The sequence below is a fragment of the Mus musculus genome, chromosome 11 (genome assembly GCF_000001635.26).
Source record: "Mus musculus strain C57BL/6J chromosome 11, GRCm38.p6 C57BL/6J".
Lineage (NCBI taxonomy): Eukaryota > Metazoa > Chordata > Mammalia > Rodentia > Muridae > Mus > Mus musculus.
Window position 1 is genome coordinate 80,200,002 of NC_000077.6, and position 24,119 is coordinate 80,224,120.

The window sequence follows — 24,119 nt, forward strand, 5'->3', positions numbered from 1 at the left end:
ACTATCTACATAACAAGTAAATCTTTAAAAAAAAAAAAGAAAAAAGAAAAAAAAAAGTCCCTTTTTTGCTTTAAAATCATACACAGACTGAAGAGTAACAGTGTAGAGCCTTTATGTTGCACACACAAAGTCCTAGGTTGGCCTCGAACTCAGAAATCTGCCTCCCTCTACCTCTGCCTCCCAAGTGCTGGGATTAAAGGCATGCGCCACCACTGCCCGGCTGGTATACAGATTAAGATTTATTTATTATCTCTAAGTACACTGTAGCTGTCTTTAGATGCACCAGAAGAGGGCATCCGATCTCATTACAGATGATTGTGAGCTACTATGTGGTTGCTGGGATTTGAACTCAGGACCTTTGGAAGAGCAGTCAGTGCTCTTAACCACTGAGCAATCTCTTCAGCCCATATATTTTTTAAATTTATTTATACAATTTATATATTTATTTATTTTAGTTCTCTCTTCTCTCTCTTTTGTTTAGGATTTATTTATTTTTATATATGTGACACACTGTGGCTGTCTTCAGAAGCACCAGCAGAGGGCAGCAGATCCCATTACAGATGGTTGTGAGCCACCATGTGGTTTGTTGGGAATTGAACTCAGGACCTCTGGAAAAGCAACCAGGGCTTTTAACCACTAAGCCATCTCTCCAGCCCCTCTTTTTTTTTTTTTTAATTATTAGATATTTTCTTTATTTAAAATGTTATCCGTTTCCCTGGTTTCCCCTCTGAAACTTCCTTACCCTCTTCCCCCTCCCCTGCTCACCAACCCACCCACTCCTGCTTCCTGGTCCTGGCATTTCTCTACACTGGGCCATAGAGCCTTCATATGATGAAGGGCCTCTCCTCTCACTGATGACTGCCTAGGCCATCCTCTGCTACATATGCTGCAGCTGTTTTTTGTTTTTCTGGTTTTTTGGGCTTTTTTTTTTTTTTTTTTTTTTTTTTTGGTTTTTCGAGACAGGGTTTCTTTGTGTAGCCCTGGCTGTCCTGGAACTCACTTTGTACACCAGGCTGGCCTCGAACTCAGAAATCCACCTGCCTCTGCCTCCCGAGTGCTGGGATTAAAGGCGTGCGCCACCACACCTGGCGTTACTTATCTTTAAATTATAGTCCAGGCAATGTAGTAAAACCTAGTAGTTCTTGAGCAAGTTTATTGGTAAATCCTTAATAACATCAACTTGTTACTCCCAGCTTATCGACTGATACTCTCAGTATCAATGTGTGTGTATGTATGTTTGCACGTATGTATGTATGTGTCTTTCTATTTCATCCTGCCCTCAATATTTATTATCAGGTTCTGATAAAATCTCCATAGTAAACCAACTATAAATCAAAAATACTTAGAAAGCAGTCAGGCATGGTGACAGCTCATGGCCAGCCTGCTCTATAGAGCTAGTTCCAAAACAGAGCTATACAGAGAACCCCTGTCTCAAAAAACAGTAACAACAACAAAAAATTAGAATAAATTATACCCATAATGACAATACATAGTTTTTTGTCATTATTTCCTAAATGATATCACCTGAAGACATTACATATTTTAAGGTTTATAAGTGAATGCAAGAAGATGTGATTAGGTTATGTGCAAACATCATGAATTTCATATGAAGAACTTGAGAATCCTCCAATTTTAGAATGTGAGAAAAGTCCTGGAGCCAACTTTGTCTATACTGAATGAAAGCTAAACATATATATTTGTATATGTGTATATGTGTATTTCTTTTTCATTACTATCTAGAGGTATATTTAATTCTGATGATTTCTTTTCAGGAATAAGCAAAAATGATCAATTTACTATCCATGGAATTTGTTTTTGTTTTTTACAAATATCCTGTGACCTACATAGTCACTGGTTGGTATATCTAAGTCAGCAAAAAAAAAAAAAAAAAAAATTAAATGTACCGAAGGTGATTAAAAATTATACTCATTTGCCTTTTAGAGTTTACAGCATTGTGGGCAGGCTAATCACCTTGCCTTTGGAAAGATAATGAGAGTTTAAAATGTGCTGTTGGTGTGATGTGGGAGCACATACTCCATGTCATGCAATGTGGTAAATGTTCAGCTAGCATTGTCCCCTTCTCAGGAGACCCCATGAGATAGCTCGGGTGTGTAGGTGAGGTTTATGCATCTCGGAGATGCCATGTTACTTGCCTAGTGCTGAACAGCTGCAAAGTATTGGAGAAGTGCAGAATTCAGAGTCTGTGCCTTTAACTGTCTCATAAGAAATTTAGGCCACTGGTGGGGGAGGTGGTCAGTAGGTTTCTCAATATTAATTATCTCCTAATCACAAGCACTTGTTTTCCACTGTACCTGAAGGAGCCTAAAAAAGACCCAGAAAAAAAAAACTGGATTCTTCCCAACCAATAGATAAGGTTTTGTTTGTAAAGTTTCTCCCAACATAGTTACGAACAAGTCCCTTTTAGTAAATATGTGTGGTGAGTGATACACCTTTAAGCCAAATCAAGCAAACCGAGACTTTGTCCTCTGGAGGCTGACCCTTGGGGCATAAAACCGCAGCTCTCACCTTAAAGGGAGTAAGAGAGAGTTCTTTCGGTTCTTTCGGGAGCCATTTTGAGTGACAGCGGCCCAGGAACACAGATTTAAGTTACCCCAAATTCCATGTTCAGTGTGGAAGCAGTTTCACAAAGTTTTTATAGTGCCACAGTAAAAAGAGAAAGTCATAAGCCAAGGCAAATTTAAAATACATGTACATAGGAGAGGTACATAGGAGAGGTACATAGGAGAGTTACATAGGAGAGGAAGGCATATAGAAGAAGGAAAGCTTTTCCATGGGCTCAAATTACTACCTGATGGCATCTTAGATTTGGATGGGTAGAAGATAGTTGCTTACTAAGGCAATAGATTCTAAAAGGTATTTTTGTTTCTTCGGGTTTTTCAAGATAGGGTCTGTGTAGCCCTGGCTGTCCTGGAACTCTCTCTGTAGACCAGGCTGGCCTCCAACTTAGAGATCTGCCTACCTCTGCCTCCTGAGTGCTGGAATTAAAGGCATATATCACCACAGCCATTTTTTTTGTTTTGTTTTGTTTTGTTTTGTTTTGTTTTTTGAGACAGGGTTTCTCTGTATAGCCCTGGCTGTCCTGGGACTCACTTTGTACACCAGGCTGGCCTCGAACTCAGAAATCTGCCTGCCTCTGCCTCCCAAGTGCTGGGATTAAAGGCATGTGCCACCATGCCTAGCCACCACAGCCATTTTTAAAATTTTATTTATTTTGATTTTATGTGCATTGGTGTTTTGACTGTGTGCATGTATGTCTGTGTGAGGGTGTCAGATCCTCTGGAACTGGAGTTCCAGACAGTTGTGAGCTGCCATGTGAATGCTGGGATTGAACCTCTGGAAGGAATAGGACCTCTGGGAGGGAACAGCTAGTGCTCTTAACCACTAAGCCATCTCTCCAGCTCCTCTAAAAGGTGTTTTGTTTGTTTGTTTGTTTGTTTTTTAAATTTTGTTGTCAAAAGAAGTCAGTTCTGGCAAAGACAGGCAAAAAAGGTCTGTTCCAGAGGACAGAATTTAGGCCAGAATTAGGTTAAGCCTCTGGACCTGCCACATTCTAATCTCTTCATAGGACTGAAATTCTAACCAGCCAATCAGTCTCTGCAGACAGAGTCCTTCCAGTAGTTTTTCTTCACAGGTCCGTGTAGAGGACATGGGTGTTTTAACACTGAACCAAGAACAACTTTGCTGAAAGCTTAGAGATAACCAGATACCCAAGCTTTGGATTCTTTTGCTCCATCAGAACAGGCATGGTAGGAAAGCAATCGGCCTTCTTAAAGAACAAAAATGATGAAGAGGTACCTCACAGGCTCCTAGAGGCACAGGATAAGAATCCCAGCTACTTGAGAGACTGAGGCAGGAGGATTGCAAGTTCAGCACCCATTTAGGTTACAGAGTGAGTTCAGGGCCGGCTTGGGCAATGTGGTGAGGTTTTGCTTCAGAATAGGAAAGGTGAGAAGGAATGTTACAGCCTCCTGGGACTCCCAGGAGTGTTTGTTCCCTCTTGTCTCCAGGCAGAAGCTCTTCGCTCTTACTTCTTAGTGGTCCCCCACGGCAGTGGCATAAAGGCTGACCTGTGAACTTAAAACCCCATTAGTTAGGACACTGGAGTAAAATTCTCTCAGTGCAGTCTAGCTGCCAATATGCCCTCTTGGAGTCACCCAATCTGTTTACTACACTCTAATAAGTCTGCCATATGCCCACAGCAGGCTTCACTGCCAACAATGGCTTCTGCCTTGTGTTTTGTGTGTATTTTTATCATGGGGTTTGATCCTCAGACTTGGAGAGCTAGAAGTAACCTCCTCTGACTGCGTGGTGGCAGTGGCCCAGGGAGGTGATGGGGAGAAGCAGGCAGAACTCTTGAGTTCAAGGCCAGCCAGGTCTAAATATTGAGTTCTAGGACTGCCAGGGCTACATAGAGAGACCCTGTCTCAAAAATAGAACAACAACAACAAAAAGAAGTTACCTCCCTCCCTCAGTATTTATTTTATTCTCAGTATTTAAATATTATTTCCCACCTATCAGGCAGTATTTATAGGGCTTTTTCATTATATAGGAAGATAGAATTTTTTTTTTTTGGTTTTTTGAGACAGGGTTTCTCTCTGTAGCTCCGGCTGTCCTGGAACTCACTTTGTAGACCAGGCTGGCCTCGAACTCAGAAATTCGCCTGCCTCTGCCTCCCAAGTGCTGGGATTAAAGGTGAGCACCACCACACCCGGCAAATTTTTTTTTTTTTTTTTTTTTTTTTTTTGAGACAGGGTTTCTCTGTATAGACCTGGTTGTCCTGGAACTCACTTTGTAGACCAGGCTGGCCTCAAAAACTCAGAAATCTGCCTGCCTTTGCCTCCTGAGTGCTGGGGCCACCACGCCGCCCTTTAAGATTGAATTTTCTTAACTGTCTCACACAGTATGCCATATTGTTATTTCTTTGGCCTCTGAGGCAACAGAGAGGTTAAATAATTTGACTAATAATGCTTAGCAAGTAATTGGCAGAGTTAATGAACCAAGCAGAACCAAGCAGCAGGAGGACTCGGAATTCCCTGCTCTTAACCACCCATGTTATCTTTAGGGGAAATTCTGAGTGACCTCTGATGGACGTTTGTTAACATCATGAGAAGGACACAGGGCTCAAGGCTAGCCATGGGGGGCCAGCTCAGCTCAGGGACAGGGAGAGAGAGTGGGGAATGGACAGAGAAACGTGTACACTGCAGGCGAGGGAAACTCCAGCTGATCCCTTCTTTCTCCTTTAACAAAGTGCTGGCCTTGATTTGTATTCATCCATAAATATCGCCAGGTGAAATTGCTTGCTAATGAGCTGGACAGATGGCTCAGCGGTTAAAAGCACTGGCTGCTCTTCCAGAGGTCCTGAGTTCAAGTCCCAGCAACCACGTGGTGGCTCAAAACTATCTGTAATGGAATCTAATGTCCTCTTCTGGCATGCAGGAATACATGCAGATAGAGCACTCATATATAAAATAAGTAATAAATCTTTTTTTTCCATTTTTATTAGGTAAAGTAATAAATCTTAAAAAAAAAAAAAACAGCAATTGCTTGCTGTTGCTTCCTTCCTGGGGGTCTGGATTTTTGTTGTTTTATTTGAGACAATATGGACGCCAGGCTGACCTTAAACTCACAAGCCTCCAGCTTCAGCCTCTTGAGTGCTGTGATTACACACATTCAGCTTGGATTGTTATTTTACTTTATTTTACTTTATTTTATTTTATTTTATTTTATTTTATGTGTGTGGGTTCTTTTGGCTGTGTACTATGTGCATGTTCAGTGCCTTCAGAGGCCAGAAGGCACTACATCACCTGAAACTGGAGCTACAGACCACTGTGAGCAACCATGTGGATGCTGGGAGTCAAACTTGGGTCTTTGCAAGAACAGCCAGTGCTTTTAGCTGCTGATCCATCTCTCTGGCCCGTCTGCTTGGATTTTAAAGTAAGTGTTATTTACAAAGTGCTTCTTCATAGTAACATCTCTGATGTCTTCCCAGATCTTTTTCTCCTTAGATCCCTGCCTAGCAGACTTTTTCCCTTGATAAAAATGTCAAAGCTTTTAGATAGCACACATCTACAATACCATGAAGGCTTCCCTCTCCTGTGGGAGCCCTGCAAAATTTGAATTAATGCTGCTCTCAAATGCAGCGGTGCATCGAGCTCCTTGGGTCATGACCCACTACAGAGTGTGGCTTGAGGTGGCAGTTGCCCAAATGCTTGCTCTTTTTCAAAAGGCCTTTGTGATTAATGATCTGGTCTTTGTGTAACTTTTTTTTTTTTTAAAGAAAAGTTTTGGGCCTTGGAAAATGGCTTAGTGGGTAAAGAAGTAAAGACTTGAGTTCAGATTCTCAGCACCTACATAAAAAGTGCCACGTGTGTGTGCTGACGGTGGAGGGTGCAGGGGTGTAGAGACAGGCAAATCCTGAGTGGCTTGCTGGCCAGGCGGTTTAGCCGTATCAGTGAGTTCTAGCTTTAGTGAGAGACCCTCTCTCAAGCAAAACCAAGGTGGACAGTGATGGAGGAAGGCTTCTGACTTCCAATAGCATGAGAAGGGGTATGTGTTTGCATTAAACACACACACACACATGCACCACACACTAAATAAACACATCTTTTTTTTTTGGTTTTTGTTTTTCAAGAGATGGATTCTCTGTGTAGCCCTGGCTGTCCTAGAACTTGCTCTATAGATCATGCTGGTCTTAACCTCACAGAGATCTGCCAGCCCCTGTCTGTTGAGTGCTGAGATTAATGGCATGGGAGATATCCCCAGCTAAAATTCTGTATGATACATTATTCAGATACAAAGCACAATCTCTGACTTACTGTGATTTGACTATTTATTTATTATTGCTGACCTGTTTTGAGTCAAGGTCTCTTTATGTAGTCTTGGCTGGGATGGAACTATTTTTTTTTCTTTTTTAAAAACATTTTTATTTATTTTATGTATGAGTGCTCTACCTGTATATACACTTGCATGCCAGAAGAAGGCATCAGACCCTGGTATAGATGGTTGTGAAACACCATGTGGTTGCTGGGAGTTGAACTCAGGACCTTTGGAAGAGCAGGCAGTGCTCTTAACCATTGAACCATCTCTCCCAGACCCTGGAGTAGAACTCTTTTAAGAAATCAGCCTGTCTCTGCCTCCTGAGTACTGGGATTAAAGGCACCTGTCACCACTTCCAGCTATATTAAAAAAGAAATCTATAGTAGTGTCAATTGTTTCTCTATCTTTTGGCTAAAATGTATCATAGTGCCAAAGTGATAACATGGTTAATAGAATTGTATTTCACAATTTTTGATGCCTTTCTGGGCTAGTAATAGGCAGGACAGCAGCAGCAAGTGTCTCTCAGCTGTGTGATCAGGAAGATAAACTACTGTGTTATTTAAATGTGGTGCTTGGAAGGTTACTAGATTACTAGATTTCTGTTTATAGTGGGTTTATCTGGTGGTGATTCCATCAGAAAATAGTGGAACATTTAAATATTACTTCATGAGGTTGCTCCAAATATTTATGCAAGGAAGGGTCTGACATCTTCATTTGGTAGAGAAGAAACAGGCAGAGGGGCCATGAGTCCTCTAGAGTCCTGTAATCTTCTTTGCAGCTACCGTCCTAGGGACATCTCCCTGTGAACAAGAGGTGTGCCTTCACCCCCTGTTGTATCACGGAGTGGGGTTTTGTTGCTTGTTTGAGACAGGGTTTCATTGGGTAACTCAGGTTGGCTCTCAACTAGTGGTCCTGCTTCAACCTCTTGAATACTGGGATGGTTTATATCACCACACCAGCTTTCCCAGGCACTTTTTAAGAAAGGGTTTCCTTCTATTTCTGTCTGTCTGTTTTTTTGTTTGTTTGTTTGTTTTTTGAGACAGGATTTCTCTGTATAGCCCTGGCTGTCCTGGAACTCACTTTGTAGACCAGGCTGGCCTCGAACTCAGAAATCTCCTGCCTTTGCCTCCCAAGTGCTGGAATTAAAGACGTGTGCCACCACCGCCTGGTGGGCATGAAATATCTATGTGTGGATAAGAATAGCTTTGATGGCTTAATCTTCTTGCCACCACCACTTTCAGGTTTGAAATACCATGGCTCCTTAGGTCTCACCCTAAAGCCCAGGCTGGCCTCAGATTCATGGCAATCCTTCTACTTCATCTTCCCAGATGCTGGGATTACAGGCATGAGCTATCACGCCCTACTTTTTTTTTTTTTTTTTTTTTTTGGTTTTTCGAGACAGGGTTCCTCTGTGTAGCCCTGGCTGTCCTGGAACTCACTTTGTAGACCAGTCTGGCCTCGAACTCAGAAATCTGCCTGCCTCTGCCTCCCCGGTGCAGGGATCAAAGGCGTGCGCCACCATGAAAAAAAAGCCCGGTTGTCGGCCTTTTTTTTTTTTTAAGCAATTTCTTGGGCTGTGATATAGTCTCGGGTAAAAGTGCTTTCTGTTCAGGCCTGATGACCTGAGTTTGACCCCTGGATCCAAAGTGCCTCTAAGAGCTGGCTTGTGCCATAATGTCAGCCAAGTACCAATTCTTGAGGACTGTCCTCTGACCGCCACATACTCACCATGGAAGATACTCAAACGCACGTGTCATACACAAATATACAGAATAATACATTTTGAGGGGGGGAAAACAGGTGATGGGCTCTGGGGAGTGTTCACACCCTGGGAGCCAGTAACCTTGTTCAATAAAGCATTTTTGAAAGGTAAGTCCAACAGTGTGAACACAGCTGAAAACCAGGTAGGCAGGTCTCTTGCCCTCCTGGACATTATCGTTTAGTGAAGAAATCTCCGATTCACGACCAAGCTCCTGCTGCGTGACCCTGGACTCTTCTGTTCTTGTTCTGTAAAACAAGTGGGCTCTGACTGTTCTGACCAAGGAATCTGTCACTTACATCCTCTGGCAGTGTTCAGACTGTGGCAGGCAAACCTCCGGGGTTTTGCGCTACCGTCTGCCTTCCTGCAGGGGCGCTGTTCAAGATACGAGAGCGTTGAGGTTCCGAAAGCTCTTGTCCCTCGCCGCCCGCCGTCGTCCTCGCCGCCGCCGCCGCCCGCGTCCGCGGAGCCGGAGGAGGCGGAGCTGGCTTGCCCCGGCTCCCAAGCGGAGCGGTAGAGGAGGAGTCGGTGCGGCAGGTCCTGGCGGCCGAGATTCGGGCGCAGAGGCCGCTAAGGCTGGCAGGGAGCGGCGGTATCGCGGGGAGAGCGGCGCCACGGGCTGGACGCTCCCGGCGTGAGGCGTGCGCTCCATGCGTGCGGGCCGAGTGCGGCCCCTGCGAGCCTCCGACATGAAGAAAGACGTGAGGATCCTGCTGGTGGGAGAACGTGAGTCCGCGCCCTGCCCGGCCTCGCAGCCCGGGTGCCCTCTCCAAGCCTGCCAGCCCCTTTGCTCTTCCCTACCGTGGCCCTCTGCTCCTCGCAGGCCTTGTCCCCCTTCAGTCCCTAACGCCCGGTCCTCTCGCTGCGAAAGCTGTCGCCGTCGCCACCACCTCCTCGAGTTCTTTCCTCTTGGGCCTCAGCGTTTGTCGGGCCACCTCCCGTCCGACCCTCTGGTCGCCTGTCAGTCACTCATTGCCAGGCAGATGTTGGAACAGGCAGACTGAGCACTTGGGACTGCGGGAACCGGCTGGCGGGGGACACTAGGGGGAGGAGGAGTGCAGAAGTAGTCGACTTGGGAGCAAGGTCAGGTCTCTGGAATTTTTTTTTTTTTTTTTTTTCACTTGCTGCCTTCACTGCTACTGTGCATGGGCATTAAGAGAGAGCGTTGGCTTGCTTGAGTAAGTAGCTCAGTAGTAGAATTCTAGCATGCATAAAAACCTGGATTCAGTCTCCAGCACCAAGAAGAAAAAAAAGAGCTTAAGATAGCGGGATTTTTTAAAAATTAGATTTTTTTTTTTTTTTTTTTGCCGTACTTGTGTCGAACAAACTCCTTCAAGTTAATAATATGAGTATTGAGTGAACGATACTTAACTAGGGAGGGATCTTTAGATGGGGCGATTGTTACCCTAAAAGTCTTAATTTTCGCTCCTTGTTAGACATTCCATAGTTCTGTAGTAGTTCTTTTAATAAGAGCAGGCATATAGGGCTTCCGAACAGGCACATGTTCCCATGCTCTTTAAAGATAGATCTCACTTTTTTCCTGGTAAAGAAGACAAAACAACAAAAACAACGCTTTTGCTGGCTGATAGGAATGCAGTATAGAGCAGGGATTTCTGATCTTACTGCGAGGTACATGACTTAATCATGGCAACTAAGTTAAAAAGAGGGGTTCATTAGTTCATGTTTTGCCATTGCTGATTTGAAGCATTCTATTATAAACCACTCAATTATATCTTTAAGTAGCCTCTCTAGGTCGCTGTGATACATTCCTAAGGAGGAAAGTGTACATATTAAGAAAAAAAAAACAATTTTGGGGGGGTGGGGTAGGGTGTGCTCTTAGGGCCCAGACAGAGCAAGTCAGATCCCTCGGAGCTAGAGTTACAGGTGGTTTGAGCCACCAGACTTGGGTTTTCTGCTTTTAACCACTGCAGCCCCAAGTCTGCTGGCCTCAGAAAGGGGCGGGAGGGGAGGAAACGACTGTGGACTGTTGATCCGTGTAGCTGTAGCAGCTTTTGGGAGAACTCTAGTCAAAATTGGGAACTAAGCTCCCGTGAAGCATAGTTTGCTTTTTTATTTTCAGTTATGGGTTTTTGGCCTTATTTATAATGGTATCTTACTCTTTCTTTTGCATCAAGTTCTCTAACAGTAAAGGAAGACATTATTTAAGGCATGGTTGGTGCTGATACATTTGGGGGAAAATTAGGGAAAGTGAGCAGGTGACCCCTTAATTGTATTTTCTAAAAGTCTAATGCTTTTTAAAACTCAATTTGTAAAAAAGATATTTTGGATTTGGTGTTCAATATAGGAACCGATGATACAGCATTAGTGTATAGACTGAGTAGAAATGCTATACATGCTGGGCGTGGTGACGCATGCCTTAATTCCCAGCACTGGGGGGGTGGGGAGGGGGGCGGGCTACAAAGTGAGTACCAGGACAGCCGGGGCTACACAGAGAACCCTGTCTCGAAAAAAAAAAAAAAAAAAAAAAAAAAGAAGTGCTGTACATATGTCAGATTCAGTGGCACCGTAGGACATTTTACATTAACTTTAACAGTATTACTTAGGAATATGCAGAAGTTTAAAATTTGTTAGAAAAAGTATGTCATGTAGTCCTGAAAGCCAGCTAGAGAATCGGAACAACTCTGTGTGGGTTTTCTGACCACAGGGAGCAAGTTATAAGAGAAAGCCTTAGCTTTTGAAGGAGACCCTGCTTTTTCCTAAGAGGATGGTGCCAACCATGTGGTTGGCACACATCTGTGAGCCATTACTCAGGAGTCTGAAGTAGGAGGATGGTTAATCAAAAATTTTCAAGGACTAGCGTGTGTAGCTTAGTGGTAGGGCACTTGCCTTACATGTAAGAACTTCTGCTCAATCTACAGTATAGCGTAGATATAGGGTAAGGTTGGCATCAAAGCGTTAGGCCATCTACTACTATTAAGAAAGCAAACTATAAGCCGGGCGTGGTAGCACACACCTTTAATCCCAGCACTTGGGAGGCAGAGGCAGGTGGATTTCTGAGTTCGAGGCCAGCCTGGTCTACAGAGTGAGTTCCAGGACAGCTAGCATGGTTTCACAGAGAAACCCTATTTTGAAAAAGCCCAACCAAACAACTAAACAACTAAATAAACCGTATCACATGTATATATTTTCCATCCCCTTCTTCTTTTTTCCCCTCTCTACCCTTTTCTCATTAAGGTAAAATACTAAGTTTGCTAGGCTGCCTGGGAAGTGGTTGTATAGTGACCTGGAACTTTTGGTCCTCCAGCTGTACCTCAAAGGCCAGGATTGCTGGTTTGTCCCACCCTGCTTAGTTTTTGTGGTGCTTTGTATCAAGGCTTAGTGCTTGCTAGGTAGCACTCCACCAAGTGAGCTCCTCAGCTCTTATACAAATGCTTTCACAGTTTGAAATGTTAGAAGTATAGTTATACTTAATTGAAGTATAGGATATCAGTTATTTTAATGAGTAGTATTTGGTAGGTAAATCCTTTTTTTTTTCCCCTTCAGTTTTTCAAAAATGGTTTCTCCGTATAGCCCTGGCTGTCCTGGTATCCTGGAACTCATTCTGTAGACCAGGCTGCCCTCGAATTCAGATCTGCCTGCCTGTCTCCCAAGTGCTGAGACTAAAGGTGTGCACTACCACCCAGCCTGAGCTTTACTTCTTACGCACGCGTGCGTGCATGTGTGCGTGTGTGTAGGTGTAGGTGTGTAGGTCTGAGGAGAGCTTGTGGGAGTTTGTTCTTTTCGACCATGTGGGTTCTGGGGATTGGACTTTGGTAGTCAGGCTTTGAGGTAAATGCCTTCACCTGCTGAGCAGTCACACAGGCCCTACTTTTTGAGTTAATGTAAATACTTGTCAGCCTTTAGCCTAGCTGTAGCATTTTAAATCCTAGATTTAGGGCTTACACTTGTAATCCTAGCACTCAAGTGGGGAGCCAGGGGGGAGGAGATCACCACAGGTTCAAGGCCAATTTGGCTTATCTTAGTGAGTTCTGGCAAGTCTAGGCTACATAGTGAGATACTATCTTCAAACACAAGTACACACACACACAAAGATTTTAAAATTAAATGACTAAATGGTATGTAAGTGTGTGTCAGAGACTATTTTAAAATATATCTGGCTCATTATCTATTCTTCTGATATTAGACAAAAGTTATTTTGATTTGAGGTTTTGTGTTTTGTTTTGTTTTTTAAAAGAATTATTTATCTTATGAGTAGAATACACTGTTGCTGTCTTAAGACACACCAGAAGAGGGCATTGGATCCCATTAGAGATGGTTGTGAGCCACCATGTGGTTGCTGGGAATTGAACTGAAGACCTCTGGAAGAGCAGTCGGTGCTCTTAACTGCTGAGCTATTGCTCCAGCTCGTGATTTGAGTTCTTAATATGCTTATTTAAACATCTAGTTTTCATTTGCTTTCAGATGGTTGCAGGTGGGGGAGGCAGAGAGAAGGAACAGCCATCCATTCTGGTATGGTGAATTTCAAGTCTATTCTTCTGGGTCATTCTGTTATTTTGTGTTTCTGTCAGTGTCCTCCCTGAGCCAGGCAGGGCCACTTCATTCATTGACTCTGAAGTGGTGATTGGTTTCCGTGTTGTATTAGCTCAGTCATCTTGCTCTACCGGTGCAGTGAAAGGATGTCTTCTTGGACCATTCTCATGCATCTGGGCATCATGCTACTAACTGCTTTCTGCTTCGTGCAAAGATGAAGGAACTTAGGCTGTTTATAAAGTCTTGAGACATTTTGTTTGCAAAGAATGACAAAGTATTTTAAATGCCATTTATGTCATCACTTAATTTATCAAATACCATTCAAATCAGATCAAAAGTGAATTACTATTATCACAGAACATATTCCTAAAAGTCTTTAAAAGTGCACTCACATGAAGCCTAGTCTTCAGGTCATAATTTTTCATGTTCAGATCTGACACCTTTCATCTATGCACTCGGGAGGCAGAGGCAGGTGGATCTCTGAGTTTGAGGCCAGCCTGGTCTACAGTGCAAGTTTTAGGAAAGCCAGAGCTACCTTATAGAAAGACTGTTTTTTCAAAAAAAAAAAAACCAAAAACAAACAAATAAGCTTCCCTTTAGCTAGGTTTGTTATACTATGCTTAACAAAATACCCTTGTTAATCATAGCATTAGCAATACTTTATTAACCAATTATTTAAATATCATGGTTAACATTAATGGTTACTTTTTTGTTTTGCTTTATTTTTCAAGACAGGCTTTCTTTGTGTAGCCTTGGCTGTCCCAGAACTCACTCTGTAGAATAGGCTACCCATGAACTCACAGACATCTGCCTCCCTCTGCCTCCCAAGTACTGGGATTAAAGGTATGTGTCAGAACGGCTTTGCACAAAGTATTCTGTATGAAGTATATAGGGACATTCTTTCTATGTCCCTAGCACCTATGAATCAAAATTTACCCTTAAAGGCTTAAAGACTTAGGAGATGGCTCAGTTGATAAAGTGTCTGTCACTAAAACATGAGCACCTGAGCCTGGATCCCCAGCACCTACTTAAAAATGCTGGGTATGTAGCTGGAGAGATGGAGAGCAGATACAAGCACTGACTGCTTTTCCAGAGGTTCTGAGTTCAATTTCCAGCAATCACATGGTGGCTCACAACCATCTGTAATGAGATCTGATGCCCTCTTCTGGTGTGTCTGAAGACAGAAACAGTGTACTTACATACATGAAATAAATAAATAAATAAATCTTAAAAAGGCTGGGCACGGGCTGGAGAGGTGACTTGGTGGGCAAGAGCACTGACTGCTCTCCCAGAGGACCTGTGGTTGGGTCCCAGCACCTATAAGGTGGCTCAGACCATATGTAACTCCAGTTCTAGGGTGTCTGACGCTCTCCTCTGGCCTCTGCTGGCACTGTGCACATGTGGTGCACAGACATTCACACAAGTGAAATCCATATAAATAAGTCTTAAACAAAACAAAACAAAACAAAAAACAAAAAGCTGGGCTGGTGGTGCACACCTTTAATCACAGCACTTGGGTGGCAGAGGCAAGTGACTGTGAGTTTGATGCTGATCTGGTCTACATAGTGAGTTCTGGGACAGCCAGGGCTATATAGAGAGCTCCTGTCTGGGAAAGGGGGCCAAGGGGCAAGGCTGGGTGTGATCAGATGTGTCTGTAATCCCCAAATAGTAGGAGTGGAGACCGTCAGATCCCCTAGGAGTCAATAGCTAGCCAGCCTACTCAACCAGTGACTGCCATCTTCTGTGAGAAACACTCCTTCAAAAGATAAGGTGTAGAGTAATAGAGGAACACACTTGATGTTAACTCTTGCCTGTACATGACAACTTCAGCTCCAGAGCATTTGATGCCCTGCTCTGGCCTCCTTGTCATCTTTACTGTCAATGTCCCCTTTGCAATAGGCCTCACCTGTTGCAAATGTCTGGTGCAGAAATGTAGTTTGATAGGAGCCTCTTCAGGCAGCTGGAACTGCCCTTTGGACTAATAAGTTAATGGTGAAGAAATCTGAATTTCTTCATGTACACACACACACACACACACACACACACACACTTTAAAAAAAATAAAATAAAAAAAAAATAAGACTGTAGTTGGGCCATGTGGCTAACACATGTAGTCCTAGAATTTGGGAGGCTAAGACAAGATGATCACTGTGGCCCAGGTTACATAGTGAGTTCCAGGTCAGTCTGGGCCTCAGTGAGATCAAACGAAACAAAAACCAAGAGAGGATGGTTGTAGATAGGGGACAAAGAACATGAATATCTTTTACATAAAAATCCAGCATAGTTTTCTTAAAAACCTCAGGCCAGCTGAAATCTGGGGCAAAGGTGCTTGCTACCAACTTTCACCTGAGTTCAGTCCCTGGACCCACAGGATGGAAGGAGAGAACCAACTCCTGAAAGCTGTCTTCTGACCTTTACACATGCACTGTGGCAAGTAAATGCACGCTTGGAAACACACACACACCCCCCCAATGCTCGCCAATGTCTTATTTGCTCTCCTGCTAGTGGCACTTTGTTGATCAGACTTGGAGAGAGGTAGATCATGGTATTGACAACATTTGTCCTGCAGGCTATCACTTACCTATGATCAGTGAACTCACTATGTAAACTGGGCTGGCCTTTAACTCACAGATATCCACCTGCCTCTGCTTCTCAGGTGCTGGAATTAAAGGTGCATGCCCTCAGCTGGGTGTGGTGGTGCACGCCTTTAATCCCAGCACTCGGGAGGCAGAGCCAGGTGGGTTTCTGAGTTCGAGGCCAGCCTGGTCTACAGAGTGAGTTCCAGGACAGCCAGAGCTACACAGAGAAACCCTGTCTCGAAAAACAAAACAAAACAAAAAAACAAACAAAAAACAAAACAAAACAAAACAAAAGCTGCGTGCCCTCACACTTGCCTAAACCACCATACTTTTAATTGTTCCTTGGTAACAACATAGTTCTCCCCTCCTTCTTTCCCTCCCTTTCCCCCTTCTGACAGAGGTATCACTTGTAGGCCAGGCTTGCTTGGAATCCATGGCAGTCCTCTGCTTTAGCCTGCTATTATAGGGAAGAACTTTGCTGGGATTATTTTTCCAAATGCTAAAAGTTATTAATCAAAAATATAACTGCATAGTCATCCCCCACTGTATTCTAATCACAGTTGCTTTGGAAGAACCAAGCCTATTTTTTGTTTTGTTTTGTTTTGTTTTTGTTTTTTGAGACAGAGTTTCTCTGTGTATCTCTAACTGTCCTGGAACTCACTCTGTAGAGGAAGCTGGCCTTGACCTCAGAGATGTGCCTGTCTCTGCCCTCTGAGTATTGGGATTAAAAGTGTGTGCCATCATGGCTGGCTATAGATGGAATTGCCTCAGCTTGTTTTCTAGATGATGTAGGATATGAGCAAATAAATAAAATCACACACTGGGAAGTGGTAACCGATGCAAATGACTTTAAGCAGCTTAGCCATTCTTGGGGCTGCTGTCTGCTGTGTCCTTGTCTTCAAGTATCAGTAAGATTGTTCAGTTGTCATCTTTACTCCTGCCACTGTCCCCTTTGCAGTAGGCCTCCCCTGCTAGTCAAACACTGAAAAGAGGCTTCTAACCCCCTCAAGTTTACTTGTTCACTGGAAAACATTACACTTATGACCCTGCAAATGGGGAGAGGCAGGAGGAAGGGTTGGAAGGACCTGGAGCTTAGAGTGGAGTTAAAGTGTACCACCTTCTGATGTGTTCACTAACCTGGAGGGTCTCCTGAGATGTGAAGATTAGAGGTCTTATTTGGAATCTCTTTTTGTAGGCATGAGTTTGCAGAATACCTCTCCTTGGACGGTACCGGGCCTTAAATCCAGAATCTCACTCACTCTTAAATGCAGTTGGATTCAACCTTTTTCAATCTCTTTCTAGGTTTTAGGATGAGTCTGAAGGTTCCAACCTCTACTCATGAGGTTGGATTTTTCTGGTGACAAACCCTTATTCTGAAGCTATCTTGCTTGTATCCCCTAAATGAGCCCTGTCAATAGAATAAGTTTGTTTGTACTGTTATTTATAAGAAATGATGTGGCTATTACTAGGAAATTGCAAGGGATTTTGAAACCACTTGTCATACTTGATTACTCTTGGCTTTCCTCATCCAAAACTATTATGTCTCTTCTGTACTTTTATATCTTATCATGTCTTTAGGGCACTTCCATCCTACCACAACCTAAAGACCCCCAGAGATACCACAGCTCTCACTGTCTGCACCAACAACTTCTGTGCTTTGTTATGTAGAATTCCAACCTTAGCTTTTTATTAAGAACAGATTGGATACAATGATTTTTACAGTTCATTTTTGTTTTTTGCGACAGGGTTTCTCTGCTTCTGCCTGCTTCTGCCTCTGAGTGCTGAGATTAAAAGTGTGTGTCACCACACCTACCTAGAGGTTTTGTTTGTTTGTTTGTTTGTTTGTTTGTTTTTGAGACAGGGTTTCTCTGTGTAGTCCTGGCCCTGGGACTCACTATGTAGACCAGGCTGGCCTCAAACTCAGAAATCCACCTGCCTCTGCCTCTCAAGTGCTGGGATTACCGGCATGCGCCACCACTGCCTGGCTAGAGTTTATTTTTAATTGTTATTTTATTATTTACATGTGTGTGCATGAGTATGTGTTTACATGTGGAAGTCAGAGGACAACTGTAGGAGTCAGTTCTCCTGTGTTAGTTCTGGAGGTTGAATTCAGCTTGTCAGGCCTGGCAGCAGGTACCAGACCCCCTGAGTCATCTTGATGGCTATATTTTATTTTTGTATTGCTTCAGCAGTTGCCTGATATTCAGTTTGCAGAATACCTCTCCTTGGACGGTACCGGGCCTTAAATCCAGAATCTCACTCACTCTTAAAAGTTTTTGGAGGCTGGAGAGGTGGTTGAGTGGTTAAGAGCACTGGCAGCTCTTTTAGAAAAGGACTTGGGTTCAATTTCCAGCACCCACATGGCAGCTGACAACCACCTGTAGCTCCAGGTCCAGGAGATCCAACACAGTCTTCCGGCCTTCATGTGCAATGCATGCTCATGGTGTACATACATATGCATTCAGATGAAATGCCCACACACGTAAAAATAAATACATCTTAAGAAAAGAAGTGTTAGAGAAGCGTTGGATGGTAGAAATGGCTTCTCTGGCAGTGTTGGTGTACCTGGGCAGAGACGTCCAGTCAGGTAGAGCTAGAGGTCCTCCATTCATACAAAATTAGAAGGTTTGCTTTATTAGCTACTTGTGTCCATGTAGACTGTAAAGATGTATGTTACATTCATAGTGGCTTACTACAGATTATATAGCACAGAAGTTGTTGGTGGAGACAGTGAGAACTGTGGTATCTCTGGGGGTCTTTAGGTTGTGGTAGGATGGAAGTGCCCTAAAGACATGATAAGATATAAAAGTACGGGACTGGTGAGATGGCTCAGTGGGTTAGAGCACCCGACTGCTCTTCCGAAGGTGTAGAGTTCAAATCCCAGCAACCACATGGTGGCTCACAACCATCCGTAACAAGATCTGACCCCCTCTTCTGGAGTGTCTGAAGACAGCTACAATGTACTTACATATAATAAATAAATTAAAAAAAATATAAAAGTACAGAAGAGACATAATAGTTTTGGATGAGGAAAGCCACGTGAGGAGGGGGACAGGACTCACTGTGGCTTTTTAGTGCTTGTACCTGTGTGAATCATGGAATGGCCTTGTTTGCGCGACTTGCCTGAGTAGGCAGCAGCAGTGGGACATAGGGTGAGGAGGGTGAGCTGCGGCTGGACAGCGTCCCTTCCCCTCCTTCCCATTGGTATGGTTCAGTGGGAGCAGGGAGGAAGGTGAGAGTCCAGGAGGCTGAGCTGGAAGGGGTGTGGACGAAAGTAGAGTGGACATTTATATTGTCGGTAGATTGGTGAGGGCTAGAAAGTTGGGAACTGGGAAATGTTTAAATGAAATACCAGAATTAGGCAAAAGGGCAAGCAGAGACAGACGTAAAACCACAGGCTGGGTTTAGCCCGGCAGGCGCCAGTGGTTCTAGCACTCAGGAGGGAAGGCTGCTTGGAGGACTGCCTAGGAGTGCCAGACTAACTTGGGCAGCGTGGTAGGTGTCCTCTAATAGTAACAGTGAAATTTAACAGAATTTCAGTGCAAAGTAGGAAACATGAATCAGAGGTGGCAGTTTGTCTTGCTCTTAGAAACACTGTTGGCTCTTGATGAGAACTCTGAAGCTGGCTGTGACAGCCATTTTCATTTTCATTAGTAGTGAATAAAGTTAAGAGATTGGATATTAGTATTGTATTTGTAGTCAGTTTCCTTTTTTTGCATGCTTTTATATATGTGTGTGTGTATATATATATATGTATATATGCGTATACATATATACACATATATATTTGGACTTGTATTTAGGATTTGTACTTTGCCCCTGTGGCAGGGATTAACTGGCAGTCATCTGTTTTTCTCTAGAGGCTCCTACAGACTTGGTTAGTAAGCACTTAGGTTTGACAGTAGTAACTACATGATCATAAACGTATCTGGAGTAGAGAAGTCAGATTCCAGAATAAAGAGTGAGATTTTACCTGTCCTTTATTAAAAGGATCACTGGGACAGAAAACTTAGTGTTTTACCTTGTTACCAACCCTTTAAATACAGAACAAGAAGGGAGGAGCTTCCCATGGAGCGGTCCAGGCGCTGAGGTCCCTGTGTCGCTGAGGTTGGAAGCTGTGTGTTCTCTTGTGAACAGAATTAACAATGTCATCAAACACACAACAGCCGTGCACTAACTTAATTCCACTTCAAGGAACTTAGGCTGTAGAATATGAGTTACAACATTATTCATAAAGGTGAAGATTTAGAAATGATCTTTAGAAATTTAATTTAGAAAATTAGGCAGCTTATATCATGGGATAGAGTCTTGTACAACTCTGAGTAGGTGATGCAGGAAGGGTTTTGTTACTGTACTCTGTTCTGTTCTCTTGTCAAACCTGACATCCTAGTCCCCCCGCCTCCCAGGAGGCTGGAGTTAAAGGCAGGCAGGCACTGGAAGTGCCGGTACACCCGAACTGCAGGAGGCCTACGGAAAAGGTCTTATAGTTGTCTTTCCCCTGTACAACTAATCAACTCCCTATGTGGCTACTGGATTTGAGTTTCTGTACAACCAAAATGTTTTGTTAAGTAATGATTTTTCTCTTAACAGCTCGAGTTGGGAAGACATCACTGATTATGTCGCTGGTCAGTGAAGAATTTCCGGAAGAGGTAAAAACATTTAATTGTTGTGAGTTTTTGTCTTTTTTTTTTAAATAAAAAGTAAGTTAAAATGATGTCAATGCCATCTTCATGTGTTTCTTCAACAATTAGAACTTTTAAAAAGCGCATTAGTTTACAGAGGACATCACCTTATGAAAGAGCCCACGCTCTTCTCACTTTATGCCTTGACTTTACATTAGCATTTTCTCTTACATTCCATGAGTGTGTTTGCACGCATGCACACATGCCGTAGCACAGTGCGGAGATCACAGGACAGCGTGTGTGAGTCACAGTTTTCTCCTCCTCCTACGTGAGGCCTGAGGGTCCACCTCAGATTGCCAGTCTGCTTGGCAAGTCACTGAGCCATCTCACTATCCGGTCACCTTGCCATTTGTCATTTCTGGATCTTGGTCGTCTCAGTTTTAAAGTGGTGGGAAAAAGGAACTGGAGATCATATCGTTTGTGTAGTCTGTTCTTAGGGGTAAAATCCCAGCCACCACATGGTGGCTCACAACCATCTGCAATGTGATCTGACGCCTTCGTCTGGTGTGTCTGAAGACAACTACAGTGTACTCATATACATAAAATAAATAAATCTTTAAAAATAAATAAATAAATATGAAATGCCACCAGAATCCAGTGGCTTTAGGTTTGCTATTATAACTACTATTATTGCTGTTTTGAGACAGCGTCTCATGTACCCCAGAGTAGCCTCAAACTTGTTATGTAGCTCAGAATGACTTTAAACTCCTGATCCTCCTGCCTCCACTTCCTCGGTGCTGGGATTACATGTATGTGCCATCATACTGGGCTACACTTATTCAGTTTGGGATCCCGGTGTGAGGGGTGCTGGCTAAGCCCTCCTGTGTGAGGGTGCTGGCTAAGCCCTCCTGTGTGAGGGGTGCTGGCTAAGCCCTCCTGTGTGAGGGGTGCTGGCTAAGCCCTCCTGTGTGAGGGGTGCTGGCTAAGCCCTCCTGTGTGAGGTGCTGGCTAAGCCCTCCTGTGTGAGGTGCTGGCTAAGCCCTCCTGTGTGAGGTGCTGGCTAAGCCCTCCTGTGTGAGGTGCTGGCTAAGCCCTCCTGTGTGAGGTGCTGGCTAAGCCCTCCTGTGGCGTCGGGGTCTTGGGAGACAACAGCATCAGTGCAGCAGCATAACAGAATTTTGGATTTTGTTGTTATTTGTTTTGTTTATTTCTAGGGACACAGTCTGGTTGCCCTCAGACTTTCTATGTAGCCAGGCTAGTCTTGAACTTCTTGCTAATTCTTCTACCTCTGCCTCCCAAATACTGAGATTATAGGTCTGGCTTGGTTTTTGTTTTTCCAAAGTATCATTAATGTCAGAGTTTGAGGCTGGAGCGATAACTCAGTACTTAAAAGCACTTGCTGTACTCCCAGAGACCGCATGTTAGGTTCCCAGCACCTGTTAGCTGATTTTAGCTGCCTGTAAAGCTCATGGCTATCCACACGTGTGTGTGAGTTTCTGCCCCCTAACACACACACATGTGGCATGCACATACACGTGCCTGCACACACAAGTAAAAGTAAAACTAATGTCAGAGTTTGCATTAATCCTTTCTTTACTCTTGTTTAGAAAGAAATAATCTTATAGTTTTGTTGCTGAGCTAGGAATTTGATGCGTCACATGGCAGTGTCTTTGTTGTTCTGGTTTTTTGTGGTAGCTGGGATTGAATCCAGGGTCTTGTATATACCAAGCAGGAGCTTCAATTCACTGCTGACCGGATCTCTCCCCTATGTAGCGGTTTCAGCATTCAAAATTCCATAGCTGCTGCTTTGTTCCCCTTTGCATTAAAGAAGAATCAAGTAGTAATTCCTTAATTTGAAAAGTGGAGTATATTATGGAATCATTAACATTAATTGAGAATTGGGGTATAATACCTAAAAGTTCTCAGCAAAAGTTTATCTGAAGAGCTAACAAGATGGCTCAGTGAGAAAAGATAGCTGCTGCCAAGACTGACCACCTGATTTTAGTTTCCAGGACCCACATGGTGGAGGTATAAAACTGACTCCATACTGAACTCCACTGTGTGCTATGATGCCCATGCACATAAATAAACAAACAAGTTTAAAGAATCGTAGTTAGTTCCTATCCAGCTGGAACTGCATAGAGAGACCCTGTCAGAAGGAATAAATACCTTTGAAATGTTTAACTGGAGTTAGAGTTGTTTTAGGACGTTTCTCTTGAGTGTGGATACTTTTTTTTTTTTTTCTGTAATTAAAAATCATACAGTTGGGGTTGGAGAGAAGGCTCTGTCAGCAGTTAAGAGCACTGGCTGCTCTTCTCCAGGACCTGGGTTTGATTCCCAGCACCCCGGTAGCTCACAGCTATCTGTTACTCCAGTTCCAGGGGATCCAGTATCCTTTTCTGGCCTCTTGTGGCACCAGATATACATATGGTTCACAGATATGCATGCAAGCAAAACCCATACACATAAAAATAAGTTAATTAACTAAAAAGAAAGGACTGAGCCTCTACAAAACAGTTTTGTAAAATAATATGCAGTCTTTCTGAAACATGGAATTATTAAACACAAGGCGTATGGAGCCGAACAGTTTTCACCCAACCTAGACGAAATTAATGTGTATTGGTTACCTTGAAGATTATCATTTTGTTTTGTGTTTTTCGTGGGTTTGGCAAGGCTGAGGATAAAACCCAGGACCTGCATGTGCTAGACAAGTTCCCCATCACTGCGTGACACCCATCAAGACTGCCTTGGATTAACATAGCTCCTTATTTGTAAAGTATCTTAAATTCTTAGCAAAGTAGAACAAGCACCACGTATTTAAAAAATCTAATATTTCAGTATTAAATTGAATCGTTTTATGTTTTTGAAAAACTTGAGATACCCTGACTACAGAGGCGGAGGTTTTCCTTTTTCCCTAGGGCTGGATATTCACTCTGCTGTGAGTTAAACCCCAGCTGGAAACCTATTTTTCTCTTTGATTTTTATTTTATTGTTAAAATCTTTTAATGCAATTTTGTGTGTGTGTGTGTGTGTGTGTGTGTGTGTGTGTGTGTGTGTGTGGCTTTTCAAGACAGGGTTTCTCTGTAGCCCTGGCTGACCTGGAGCTCACTTTGTAGACCAGTCTGGCCTCGAACTCAGAAATCTGCCTGCCTCTGCCTCCCGAGTGCTAGGACTAAAGGTGTGCGCCACCACGCCAGGCTCTTTTATTGCATTTTTGGTTTGTCTTTTATTTATTTACATTTTTGTTGCATTTTTATTTGTTATATTTCTTATGTGCATATATAGTACAGTACACATTTGGAGGCAAGAGGACAGCTTGTGGAAGCAGGTTCTCTCCTTTCACTGTGACGGTTTGGGGTCACACTCAGGTAGTCAGCATCCATACCTACTGATCCATCTTGCTGGCCCTTAAAACATGTTTTTATTGTAGTTTTGCTTATATGATAAATATGATAAATATTTTCACCTCAATGAAAATATTTTAAAGTGCAGTGAATACCTACAAAGATAGCTCTAAACAGAAGGGCCTGGTATAGATAAATCTACATGGTTTGATAGTAAGTGTGATGGATAACTTCAACACATTTATTTTTATATTTGTTGTCAAATAAAGGTTCCTCCCCGAGCAGAAGAAATCACCATTCCAGCTGACGTCACCCCTGAAAGAGTTCCAACACACATTGTCGATTATTCAGGTAATGGGTGGCCTTTGATGGGTGAAGCAGGCTTTGAAGTTAATGTAATAGCCCTGAAATAAACCTCAAGCTTTCCAAAGTGTTTAAGATCATGTACTGCTCTTGTGGAGGACCCGAGTGCAATGCCCAGCACCCA

General features: G+C 43.3%; 1 protein-coding gene across 10 annotated transcripts in view; it reads left to right on the top strand.

Moving 5' to 3' along the window:
• The first annotated feature begins 8,608 nt into the window (after positions 1-8,608).
• Positions 8,609-24,119, top strand: part of Rhot1 (ras homolog family member T1) — a 59,298-nt gene continuing 43,787 nt past the window's right edge. For 4 of the 10 annotated variants that reach the window (XR_003949484.1, XR_879726.3, XM_006533886.4 and 1 more), the window contains exons 1-3: positions 8,609-9,322; positions 20,257-20,315; positions 23,902-23,983. Coding sequence is in view for 6 of the 10 variants with exons in the window: in XM_006533886.4 (XP_006533949.1) it covers positions 9,247-9,322; positions 20,257-20,315; positions 23,902-23,983 (217 nt within the window). In the remaining 4 variants the exon portion in view is untranslated. The remainder of the gene's footprint in view (positions 9,323-20,256; positions 20,316-23,901; positions 23,984-24,119) is intronic. The other 6 variants (NM_001362868.1, NM_001163354.2, NM_001163355.2 and 3 more) reach the window with 3 other exon arrangements.